The sequence below is a fragment of the Heptranchias perlo genome, chromosome 11, assembly GCF_035084215.1.
Source record: "Heptranchias perlo isolate sHepPer1 chromosome 11, sHepPer1.hap1, whole genome shotgun sequence".
Lineage (NCBI taxonomy): Eukaryota > Metazoa > Chordata > Chondrichthyes > Hexanchiformes > Hexanchidae > Heptranchias > Heptranchias perlo.
Window position 1 is genome coordinate 58,544,017 of NC_090335.1, and position 13,680 is coordinate 58,557,696.

Here is a 13,680-nt window from a genome sequence, read left to right on the forward strand (position 1 = left end):
AGCATGACACATACCAGTTATCTCTGTGTATAATCTTAAATTTTATAATTCATGGCATTCATGCTAGTGGCGCCATCTCCTGACGCAGGGGTCTTGCACAACTATATAACTTTCAAACAAACCAGTTGTAGAATAATTGCCTTGAGTTTAGAAGATTGAGAGGTGATCTAATCAAGGTGTTTAAAATGACAAAAGGATTTGATAGGATAGCAAAACTATTTCCTCTGGTGGGGGAAATCCATAACAAGGGGGCACAATCTTAAAGGTAGAGTTAGTTCATTTGGGAATGAAGTCAGGAAGCACTTTCACACAAAGGGTAGTGGAAATGTGGGACTTTCTTCCCCAAAAGAATGTGGATGCTGGGGCAATTTAAATTTTAAAAACTGAGATCGATAGGTTTAGTTAGGTAAGGGTATCAAAGAACATGGATCAAAGACGGGCAAATGGATTTGAGGTACAGATCAGCCACGATTTGATTGAATGGCGGAACAGTCTTGAGGGGCTGAATGGTCTGCTCCTGTTCCTATGTTCATAATAATTCAGAAAAATAACTAAACACTTCTTATTTATGTCCCCCCTCACCCCACCCTCTAATGGACTAGGAATATCTGGTGACGTACGTAAGAAGGAGCTCTACATTTCTGAGGGGCCGCATATCTGGGCACTATCAATTGACAGCCGTGGCAGTTCTCGTCTGGTTTATCGGAGTGACAGGTTTATCAGTGATCTTTCTGTTGACTGGTTATATAGCAAGCTGTACTTTGTCATAGACCAACAGGTAAATATTATTGACATGTCCTCGAGTATGGTACTTACTGGATAATGTGACTTTCGCCAAAGTTCAATTAAACATTTTTTGCTAGTTAATTCAAAAACAAATAACAGGATCCTTAATCCAGGAGGTTTACTCCCCTTGTTGGCTCTTTTACAAACTGAGTCATAAAACAGTCTTCCATTAATTCTAGAAATTCCTTATCTTACCAGTAGAGACATTATTATCCCAGTAAATTTCTAGTAAGTTGAAATCTCCAACTACTATAGTTGGCCCCTTACCAGTTGCTTTCCTTATGTCATCCCACAGTTCTGGATCGAAGCTTTCACACTGGCCTGGGGGTCTATAGCATACCCCCCGTAATAGTTTACCTCTGTTACCATCTATTAATTCTGCACAAAGTGATTGTGTCTGCCCTTCAAAGAATTTCCCAGGTGAGGTGATGCAACTGTTTCCTTTCCCCATTACCCACCTGCCCCTCCCCACTTCCTGTAGCCATGCTGCTTCCTGGAATGTTAGTGACCCCCCCCCCCACTAACATACAGTAATATTTGTTTTACATCAGGTAGTGATTGACATGTTCAGGTTACTTCATAGTCATTACAGCTCCACTGTATGGGTTGAATGATAAAAATTCAGTCTTTTTTTGTAGGTATTACGATGTGATGTGAAAAACTGCTCCACTGAAGTCATTGTTATGTTAACTTCTTCTCCAGTTCAAACTGTAGCAGATCCATTCAGTGGGTGAGTCAAAGGCCCTTTAAAGCTATGTGATCTCACAGTGACCCTTTTCATTTAATGGTTTCTTCTCTTTATCAGATCCAAGGGAAATCCAATCTCCTGGAAATATCTTATCCAGTATCACTGCAGAGTCCCGCTTATGTGATAAGAAAAACTATGAATGGTGCAGATCTGGAACTAAAACAGAATATGCTAGAAATTTACAGCAGGTCCATTAGTGTCTAAAAAGGGAAAACCTAGATTAATATATCAGTCAGGTGGACTCTATGCCAATCTGACTTTTCTCTCTTTAGATACTGTTGGACTTGCTGTTTATTTGCACCATTTTCATGTCTATTCGTGTTTACAAACATCAACTGGGCTCACAATAGCCTGAGTATTGTCTGTTAGTTTTTTTACATCACTCTTCCAACACTCTTATTAACTACTTTGGAAGTGAGCTAAAATTTCTGGGACTGAAATCATATGGAGGGGAGGATGCACCCTGTGTAAGTGCCAAGATGTGTCTACTTAGGACCACCACCGTTGACCTCACCAAACTTCGCAGGGTTGAGGAAGGTCCTTTAGTCTCCATGATAATCTGTAGCATTAGTGGTACATCTAGGGCACCAGATATACCCCAGAACCCACATACTGCAGGGAAGAATGGCCAGCTCCCATTGGCCCTTTTGTCACATTTAAATAATTTTAAAACATCACCTTTTATTCTTTGGGGGCCCAAGCATCAATCCGGGCTACTACCACTGATTGTGTGGCTGCCAACTGAGAAGCTGGGGATGCAGGAACTCCAGTGTTGGGAGTCCTCACCGCCAGCTTCACCCCCTCCTAAGCTGCTGGCCTTTTAAGGATGGGTAGAGTTCCTCCCACTAAAGGCCTCGTGGAATCTGAGGGCGACCTGGCCTAATTTGTGGCTCTTTTGGCGCACTCTTGCTGGAGTTATGATGGGAGTGCATTAGAAGGACTGGGGACTTTTGGCTCCTGCCTTGAATAGCTAAGTACTCAGCTTAAAAAGAAACCTTTCTCCTCAGTTTGCTTTCTGACCAAATTCCATTCAATCATGTCAAAAGTTCTACCAGCAAAAAAAAAATTGAGATACAGCCACTTTGACATTTCTTCACCCACCCATTATGGGATACAACCTCAGGTCACTTCATTATGTATCTTTAAAAATCCAGCATTAAAAGTGATTGCACAAAAGGAAAGAGGCTTCATAGAGAAAAAAAATTCCAGCAAGAAAATAAAATTACTAATTTCTGATTCAGTATATTCATTAGCATCAACCAGAATTATTATAGTTCAAAATCAAAACATTGAATTGTTGCATCAAATAAACCATCATGTGCAGCTTCTATTTAAAACAATTGTAATTTGGGCGTTTTCAGGTTGGCATTGTAGGCTTTGATTATTCATCTTGCCCTTTTATTACTTGTCCTGTTTTCCTTTTCATAGGTATTTGTTTATTGGTTTCATGGATAGCCTATATCGCATGACTCTACCAGGAATAGCTTTGGAAGTTGAGAGCAACAGCATGGAACCTATAATAGCAAATACGTCACTTCTCACTTTCAGTTGGAATCCATCTTTTAAAAGACTCATTTACATTAGTGGCAGAGGAAGCACAGTCCATTATATCTTTTTGGACGGGACAGAAACATCCATGGACAGCTTACTACCATTTGATACAGCCAGCATTCAGCATGTAGGTTATTCTTGTAATTTATGGGTTTTTAGCAATGGAAGACAGGTATTTACAGCAGAGGAACATGATGGACAGCTGTACCCTACTGAGGTGAGTGTGGAATTATGCAGTGAAAAGGATGGAAACTTTGACAACTTGTTTTTATGGGACTTATCTACTCAGCCTCTGCCAGTTCCGCTTCATGAACCTACATACTTGCAAGTGGTCTTGGGATTCAATTCAGCAGCTTTAACCTGGAGAAAGCCTCTACCAGGGGCTGGGCTTGGTATGTTATGTTTTTTGGTATTTGGTCATATAGTTACAATGTTACACTTGCTTATTGCTCAAAATAATGCAGATTTTATGAAAAGATAAAAGGTTGCATAAAAGGCAAGAGGTCTCTCGGGGCGGGTATATAGATATAGCAACTGTTATTTTTCCTTGTAAAACACTTGTTGGCCTTGCTATAGGAGAGTAAAGTCTGGCAAGTAAGAAGTAAATTTGGCATAGCCTGTACACTCTCATAGAGTGGGCTGACTCCTCCAAAAGGATGCAGGATTCTCACAGAAAAAGGGGGTGCTGATAATATAGTGTTATGGAACCATTCAAGGGAGCACTTGGGAAATCTTCCAATTTCCCATATGGTCAGCCTGCCCCTGCACTTTCCTCCATATCTTTCAATTCAACACTGCTGGAGTATTTTGAACCGCTGGAATTTCAAGTATTTTCTTCAACCTTGAGAATAAATCTGCCATTTTGAAGATAGAATGATTCTTTATTAACTCTTAAAATTTCTTGTCTGTAGCATAGATCCAATTCTCGTCTATGTTATGACCGTTGTGTGTTAGTCAGTTTTCTTCCTCATTAGTTAAGATTCTGTTTTTTCCTTTCTACTTCCTAATTATTTTCTGCTTCCATTATTTACCAATCATTGCGCATAACTTTTCTCCTCAGTTTGTTTTTGGTCCAATTGCATTCAATCACATCAAAATTCTACCAGCAGAAAAAAATTGAGATATGGCCACCATGACAGTTCTTCACCCACCCCGTTACAGGATACAACCATCGTGACACCCCATTATATACCACAGAAGTAAAATGAATCACCCAATTATATATAAAAAAATAAGTGCTTCACAAACCCCAAAAGAAAAGTGAGAGAGACCATCAATGCTTAGTAGATGGCGAAACGTCATGTATCACCCTCCCCAACAGCTAATAATGTTAACTTATGGGGAAGCCAAAAAAGGGGGGGAAAAGGCTCTCGCCATTTTTAGGAAAAACTCTGGGAAAATCCTCCCCAATTCCCTGAAGTAATGAAACAAGTCCCAAGACCTGTGATGCATCACTAGACATATTTAGTTTCTTCCCCCTCCCCCTTATTTCCCAGTTTCCTTAGGAACAATGTTCTATTGAAGGTGGGAAATGACCATCTTCAACGATTAGACTAGTCCCAAAGGTTGCAGTTTCTTACCCCACTTTACATTGTGAAAAAGTTCTCTCTCAAATCTGACTTGTCAATAAACTTGTGAAAGACTTCTATTTCTAAGAGCTACTGCGCAACTAGGTTCCACACATGTATGAGGAAATGTGATTTTTTCTTATAACTGACAACAGCCGCAATATTTGCTTCGGCAGGAATCTATCTGAGAGACGAATTCCCATTTTATTTCAGCAGAGCACAGTGTTAACCTGTTCTCAATGTTACTTTTCTGTATAGGTCCTAATGCATGGCAGCAGTGGTCCTATGACATGTTAATTGTAAATGGCAACATAAGCAATTATAAGGAACAAATCAATTCAACAAATATCACATTATATGGCTTGAACAGTTCTACAGTGTATACTTTCAGGATACGTGCGTCTTCTCCAGGTGGTAAAGGTCCATGGTCTTCAATATTTCAAGGAACGACACTTGAAGAAGGTAAAAAGAGTGGCCATCGCTGTTATACTTGACCTAGATAATTCAAAATTGTTTCTGGCCTTTTAAATGTATTCCAATGAATATGTTTAGGGTTTTTTTTACAAGTAATAACAGTTAGTAACCAGGAATCATGTTCTATAAATGTAAAGACAAAGAGAAGTCAGGACTCAATCATTCATGATGCGATAATTTTTTAAACATTCCCTTCATCATAGTTAAGAGTGTTACACAGTTATAGTTCTCCTTGTTGGACCAGATGCATAACAGTAAAATGTCTTCAGTGTGCTTTTAAGTCCCTCGTTGGTACTTTATCCATGGTGCTGTTTACACACTGATGCTAAACTTGAGTGTAAATCAGATGCGAAGACCTGAATTGACTTTGTTCTGATTTCAATTGACCCGGCAACCACAGCCTTTTGGGGGAAGAATCCCTCTTGCTGACTCTGTTTGATCAACTGATGCCTGTCCAAATGCTCAGTCACTCTGTCTCTGATGATAGATTTTAGTAACTTTCCCACAATTGTTGTTAAACAGACAGGTCTGTAGTTACCTCGTTTTACTCTCCCTCCCTTCTTAAATAATGGAGTGACATTTGGAATTTTCTAATCGAAAGGCACATTTCCTGAATCTTGACAGCTTTGAAAAATTATAACTAATGCATCTGCAATTTCCTCATTATATTTTAATAATTTGGGATGGAAATCATCAGAACCTGGAGATTTGTCCACCTTAAGTCCCATTATTTTCTCCATTACCAATTTATTTTAGATATTAAGTCCATTAAGCTCCTCCGCTTGTCTTATTTTTAGGTTCCCTTGTACCATTACTATTTTGTTCTCTTCCTCCACTGTGAAAACGGATACAGAGTGCTCGTTTAACAAGTCTGCCATTTTTTTATTATCCTTTTATGTCTTATGTCAGCCTTGGCTGAGTGGTAGCACTCTTGCTTCTAAGTCAGAAAGTCATGGGTTCAAACCCACTCTAGAGACTTGGGGGAGGAGGTAATTTTGACTTTGGGCGATATTGTACAGATGAAGATATTGACTCTTGGTCTGTACACCGTGTGCGCTGGGTTGGCCTCCTACAAGAAGCCCCCCCCCACTCACCTGCCTTCTAATAGGCCCAGCTGCTGCTCATGCTGGTTGTTGAGGCGGCAGCTGCTGTTCCTCTTCCTCCAATTATTCTTTCATCCAAATGAAACCAGCAATAATGGCATCCATGATAAGCAGATATTGAGGGTAAGACAGGCAAAAAATATCACAAAGAAACGATCTGAATGCTGGAAACTCTCCTGGCAATCCAAACAGCACAATGACACATAGATCCTGTGATCCAATTACGTGCAGCTGAGCACTCCTTTAAATACTGCTTCAGTGGCTCTGAGAGACCAATCCTGCTAGGTTTTACTGGCGGGTTGGGACTATTGTGATTTTGCGTTAAAATAGCTTTGGGGTCCTAATTATGTCATAGGATCACGATTTGCATATATTCATGATGTCCCCACCTGCCTATCGTGGGCACCTTGGCCGACTTAGAAAAAAAAAACTGCATGATTAAAATGGTGGCAGGCGGTAATGGAGCGGTATGTACTCAACAGCGATTTTAACCGCCCGCCTACACCGTTGTCGCTGGGCGGGCAGGGTTAAAATCGTCCCTAATAAGTTTATGTTAGCCATAGTATATTTTATCTGTCATAGATAGGTAAGAATATCTGGTTATTTCAACTTTTAACTAAACTTGCTATTTTTGCATACGTAAACTGGTCTTTGATGCAGTTTAGTATCTGTTTACTTGGAGATGTGCATTTGGCAGTTAATGCATTTTGTTCTGTTTTTTTTTGAAGGTGTTAATCCCTATGTTCTAGCAGGGAATGAACTGGGGACCTGGAAAGTATTCTTGGATAAATTTGAGAATGAAAATATGCTTCCAAGTGTGAAAAACGCAATAGGTACGGTAACTACGTTATATATTTCAGTGTATTAACTTCACTGTACAGCTCTGAATTAAAATAACATACAAAAATATATTTAATTCAGACATTGTAAACTACTGACCACTGCAGTAATAATATAATTAATTTCTTAAGGTGTTTTTGGCAGAAGAGTCAATCTGAACACTGCAACAATTTTCCTGCATAGAATTCTATTGTGATGAACATATTTAAAGCATTTACTGATAACCCCACAATTCTTTTATGTTTCCTCTTTATTCAATTTAAGACTATTCCCCTTTATATGAAGAGATGTATACAATTAAAATAGTTCTAATCAATGTGTCACATTTTGGGATTTTTGAAAATCATTTTTCCACAGCAAAGTTTTGTGTGTAAGTGTTGGATTTAAAACAAAGTGGATTTGAACTTGTTTAAAAAGATAGGCTGCAGGTGTTTGGAGAATGTATATTAGAGTCAGACATTGATACTATTACCCAGAGGCTCCTGACGATCCTCATTCTTTCCCCTCAGTCTGGTTCAGTAATAACTGAAGTCGAATACATTTTAAAGTCCAACACATCTTTAATAGCAGGGTTCTTAGTCTGCAGCATTGATTTGGACTCCTGATAGAGTCCCTCTATGCTGGCAGAGCAAGAACAACAACATACAGAAATCCACACGTTTTTATACAAATCAATAGGGTTGGAACATACTTAACGAGGGTCAACACCAATCATAAGCCGGGCACAGGTTGCCATGCGAGGTTACATTATTTCCGGCCAATCATAAATCGTCCATGTGCTGATCATGCTGCTGTTAGACATCAAAGGGGATAACTTCCTCACTTTCCAACTTAGAATGTTCTTCCCTGTTCCTTCTGTTCCTTATCTCCCAACCTGGAATGTCTTTCAACTTTGGCTAAGCTCGTTCCCTATATTGATCTGCCATAAACATGGAGACATTCAGACCAGTCCTTGACTCACATCAAAGACCTATCATTGATAAGACAATGCAGGCCTGCTGACTAAGCAAACATATGGCCCAGCAGGAGGGCCAGGCCACTTGTATCAATCTCAGTTACTAACTAATTAACCCTTTCTAACCATTTTGCATTCTGCTTCTTTGCCACATAGGCATTTTAATATTTTACCGAAAACTGACCACGTAGGGATTCTCATTCCCCCCTTTTATCATTTTATGATAACCAATTATTACGGTGCTCACTGGTTCTGCAGGTTCTGCAGCGCAGCAACATTTAAGTAAGCAATAAACTATAAGAATTATAACAATGAATATGACTAGCCCTTGAACTAGAGAAGTCCCAATAGAACACAGACATGTTTCATCAATACGCCTTTGTACTCTTATCTGTTCTCAGGAACAGACTCCTTCTAAACATCTCTCAAGTAAGTTGCGAATGTCCTTGGTCAGCTAAACCTATTCATGTTAGTTTGAAAAGGCTAACATAGTCAAATATCCTATGGTGCTTTATATTTTGTTTCCAGCCGAACTAGACTGAATGGTACCTTTCAGACCATTTTACACCTGTGAATTGGTGCCCTCCCCATTATATCCCTTAATCCAAATTCTCCCTACAATATCCCATTAGATGCTGTACCTCATCTTAACCAGGTTCCCTTCGTGTTGGCCACCAGTCCGGGTGGAAGAGAGGCAGAGCATCTGATAATCCTATCAAACTATAATTGTCTTCCCTTTTACATGCACCTTACCCCAGCGGGTGCTACTCCCAGTACCATTAAGATGTGTTCTTAGTTGAAACCACAGAGACAATGGGGACATTCTCACCCAGGCTCTGTTTTACTATCTTTGCCAAACCCTTCATCCTCTGCTTACATTTATTACATGCAATGAAAATCAAGAAGCACATTACAACAAACTGCACTACGACTAATACATATGAAATTAATCTAATCCAAAGATGGATCTGTATATTCAGTCCCAAATTCCAGAGGTCATTTCACCAGGTGGTGACTTTAATTTGGTCAATGTCATGCTTAATGTTGTTATTGTCCTGTTGTAGGTTATAATAAACCTTCTGGGAGAGGCGTATCTCCATTCGCAATGCTTCCAAGTATTTAGACAACAGGGGTGTCAGATACCCAAATGTGTCCTGATATGCTTTGAAGTCCTTTCTGACATTCTCAGAAACTTGTAAGGTGGTGAGGTTATGCTGATGTATCTCGACCAGTTCCTCGGGTCCAATCCGAACCAGGACTTCAGAAATGGAGTAGAATTCTGGACTTAAAATATCACAAGTTAGATTGGCATATTTAAACATTTTCAAATTAGTTGTAACACAGTATTCGCCCTCTCCGGCATATGCCACTTAAGTGGGTTTTAGATCCACCTCTAGGGCCTCCATGGTACAGTTAATATCCTGATTGGTACCGGTATTATTAAACCCACACTGTGCTTCTGGGCTGTGTCCAACACTATGTGGACACACAGTGACAGCATGTCTAGTAACACATCCCTTTAATTTTGTTCCAGCCAATCAGCTTAAATCTACGTCCTCTAGTTCTTGAACCCTCTGCTAGGGGAAACAGGTACTTCCTGTCTACTCTATCTGGGCCCCTCATAATCTTGTAATTTTGTATCCATCGTGTGGATATCTTCTAAATATTGTTTCTCCCAATTTTATTGTTAACTGACGGGAACCTAACCCTGAATTTTGGAAATCCAAATTACTGTGTCCCTCTTTACTTTAATTTCAGTCCTTTTGATTGATACCAGTGTTTCCTGACTGTTTCATTAATTAGTTGGTTTCTCTATGGACCATGTGTCAGTGCCTTATTTAAAAGGATTTCTCACTCGCCTGGACCACATTAACCATTTTCCTGTTGTGCTGTTGTCAAGTAACTGAGCCTGTCTGAGACTCATTCTTCACTGTATCTTCTTCATGTATCTCCGCATACTAGCAGCATCTCATAGGAATGAGCTTAGTGTTCTTGGATATTAACTTTCTGCTGGCCAGTCTCTTCTTCCTCATGGTATTTCCGAACATTTTCCATGGCACACATCATATGTCCTGTAGGATTCAGTCCTGTAAAAGCAACTGGTTTGTTTAAAGAGTGGTTGCAATAGCTCACCAGGCCATAGGCCTTTGTAATCATGTTCTTCATCCTGATATTCTTTTCAGATGATGGCAACATACATTTGTATCTTTTATGTCCACTGTAGCCACTCTTAGGTTTTCAGGTTATCTTATCAAAAAGATCAGGGGTGTCTCGAGTGCTTATCTCCCCCTGCATGGTCCCGATGTCAGGGTAGTGGCCAGGCTTTCGAGTGTAGTTTTCTCATTATTCATTATAGGCAAGGACACAAATATCTCCACGAGAAAGCTATCAATTTACTATTCTCAACTACACTTTCCTGACTTCCACTAGATTGTATATTTATGCCAGATTGATTTTTTTATCATGCCCAATTCAATGACTTTAGAGAAATTCCCATATCTCCCCACCTCGAGCATTCTGTCTCGGAAGACAACAAATAGGTTAAAACAAAACAGATCAAAATGTTTTCAAAAGAAGAGAATCAGGTTGATATCACCACGCTGTGACATTTGGTATCCGCTGATGTCTGCAGCTAAAGTCTTAAATCTTTAACACCACTGGATCGTTTCCTGCACCAAATTTCTCCAGCAAAGGTTGCACCGTAACTTTGTAACTACTCTTGGTAATCCTGCACCATCAACACTCACGTGGTCCCAAAAAAAAACCCAGGGTCACCTGTTTTAAAAGAAACACAGAAAATCCATTGCGGCTCTTCTTGAGAGCCCAAGTGATTAATTTGTCAAATCTTCATTTATTATTTATTTATCCAAAGGAATAATCCCTATACCCGAAACAAATTTAGAAAACAAAACAGGAGAGAGAATTTGCCTATTTCCACTCTCTCCCTCTCTCTGAAGCACGCAGCCTGTCTGAAATAAACACTGTCTCTTCCACATACAGATGTACGCAGGGCTGCAGACTGGAATTTCTAACTCCAAGTCCTAATCTCTGTGTTTTCAAGATGTAACCACATTAAGCAGATATCATTAGCAGCCGCCTGCTAAGATACGTTATATTCCTCTTTTATTAATTTATTAATGGTTTGGGCATGTGTTTCTAGCACTGTAGCTATCCTTTGCAAATATATGGTCAGCATTTGATCCTCAGACAATTCCTTATCTGTATTTTCATTTATCTTTTAATATATCTTTAATGCGAGACCCTAAATCTCTGACCTTTTGATCTAATGTTGTCAAATCAATGGTGTTAACAACGGAGGCAAAGGCAGTTGCTATATCACTTATCACAGATCTTTACGTCCCCATATTTGCCTATCTCTTTTTACGATGTCCACCTCCATTCCATGTCGCTCTTTGTTTTAACACTTGAGTTAGGAGGTGTTGATCTAATTGTTGAGTTTTCTTAGCAGTCTCAATGCGAGTTATATAATTTGTCAGGGAAGGTCTCCCCTCTTTGGTCAGATCTTGTATTCTACTATTAATGTCAAATAAAATTGAACAGCCCCAGAACTTGTCAAAACTTCCTTATCATACTGTGGCAGGGTAAAACTGATAGGCGTTTAGTACCCTGTGTCAGTACATAGCTCAAGTAATGGACTTCCAATTGTCTAACCTATGCTTCCTTTTCATATGATTTGTTTTACATTCCTTTCTTATCAATTTTTCACTGTAGCATGAAAACTTATATCTCAGTCAATTGTAGCCTTTGGCATTTCCGAGTGATTGGGACAATTTTACTAATATAACCTATACCAATTATTACCTCATGTTCACCTGTGTAATGGTTAGCCTCAGACAGTTCTCAACCGACTGGGTCATTTCTATCTGTTTGAACTGCTCTTGGCATGACAGTCTGGCTTCTTGGGATGGAAGGGGTTAATATTAACTTGCTCTTGTGGTAGGAGTAATTTGATCCTTCTCCCTTTTTACTTTAAGTTCCCACCTTCAAAATTTCACTTCACACAGGTTTGACTGATTTTTTACTTCTCACATTTGTGGATTGCTTTATACTATATTTTTGCACACTATTTTTTCACATACTTTTAATGGATGTGATTATAATCAACGCTCCGAGCTGTTCCAGCTTTCCGACTTTTCCTATCACAGTGATACCAGATAGTTTTTTTAATGTATCCCGTTAATTTTTAACCTCTTTTTAAACCACAGCCAATCACAAAATAAACATTCAAAATGCCAATTTTTTGAAGATCCCATGTCTGGAATTTAACATGCCCACACTTTATAAGAACCAGAATTTAATAGGTCACTTAACCTCAATAACTCCAATTTTAATTCGGCAGTATCAGAATTAAACACACGACAAGACAGATACATTACACAAAGGAAGAAAACACACAAGACACAGTAAGAAGGGGGCGTGGCCCACAACACCGACAAAAAAAACACTGATCAAGACAGGCTTTTTAAAGGGACAGTACACTTAAACAACACAACCTTTCTTTTTCGGGTCTCTGTCTTTTAAACGTTTGTCTAGTCACTTAATTCTATCCATTTTTTTTACAGTACTGTCTCCATAAAGCAATTAGTTCTTTGGCTGAGGTACCTCTGTTATTTTTCCAAATTAATTCCTGAGCCTTTTTTTCGGCATCTAAGTTTTATCAATAGTTCCTGTTTATAGCCAATCATCAGGAACTTAAACCCTGACTACCCTCAGTGATATTAACCACTGACCTACCGCTTACAAGTTATTCCCTCAGTGGTATTCGACCACTGACCTACCTGCTATTTCTGTGTATTCGCCAGACTGACCTGAATCTTGTAAGGACGCACACGAGTGTTAGCGATTGGACGATTCATCGTCAGACTGACGGATTGGAGGAAAACCGACATAGTAAATTAAGACTACTTACATCGGGGCGCCATTTCCTTCCTCCGTGTCTGAGACAATCCGCCTCTTACTCCGCGAACTCTCGGTGAACGACCGTTAAGATCCCACCGCTGCCACCAAATGACGATCCTCATTCTTTCCCCTCAGTCTGGTTCAGTAATAACTGAAGTCGAATACATTTTAAAGTCCAACACATCTTTAATAGCAGGGTTCTTAGTCTGCAGCATTGATTTGGACTCCTGATAGAGTCCCTCTATGCTGGCAGAGCAAGAACAACAACATACAGAAATCCACACGTTTTTATACAAATCAATAGGGTTGGAACATACTTAACGAGGGTCAACACCAATCATAAGCCGGGCACAGGTTGCCATGCGAGGTTACATTATTTCCGGCCAATCATAAATCGTCCATGTGCTGATCATGCTGCTGTTAGACATCAAAGGGGATAACTTCCTCACTTTCCAACTTAGAATGTTCTTCCCTGTTCCTTCTGTTCCTTATCTCCCAACCTGGAATGTCTTTCAACTTTGGCTAAGCTCGTTCCCTATATTGATCTGCCATAAACATGGAGACATTCAGACCAGTCCTTGACTCACATCAAAGACCTATCATTGATAAGACAATGCAGGCCTGCTGACTAAGCAAACATATGGCCCAGCAGGAGGGCCAGGCCACTTGTATCAATCTCAGTTACTAACTAATTAACCCTTTCTAACCATTTTGCATTCTGCTTCTTTGCCACGT

At 39.6% G+C, this 13,680-nt stretch overlaps 1 protein-coding gene across 1 annotated transcript in view; it reads left to right on the forward strand.

Annotated features, from left to right (window-relative positions):
• Positions 1-13,680, forward strand: part of LOC137326845 (proto-oncogene tyrosine-protein kinase ROS-like) — a 170,356-nt gene that overhangs the window by 50,922 nt on the left and 105,754 nt on the right. The window contains exons 11-15 of the mRNA XM_067992225.1: positions 603-778; positions 1,425-1,516; positions 2,963-3,477; positions 4,912-5,115; positions 6,959-7,063. Coding sequence (XP_067848326.1) covers positions 603-778; positions 1,425-1,516; positions 2,963-3,477; positions 4,912-5,115; positions 6,959-7,063 — 1,092 coding nt within the window. The remainder of the gene's footprint in view (positions 1-602; positions 779-1,424; positions 1,517-2,962; positions 3,478-4,911; positions 5,116-6,958; positions 7,064-13,680) is intronic.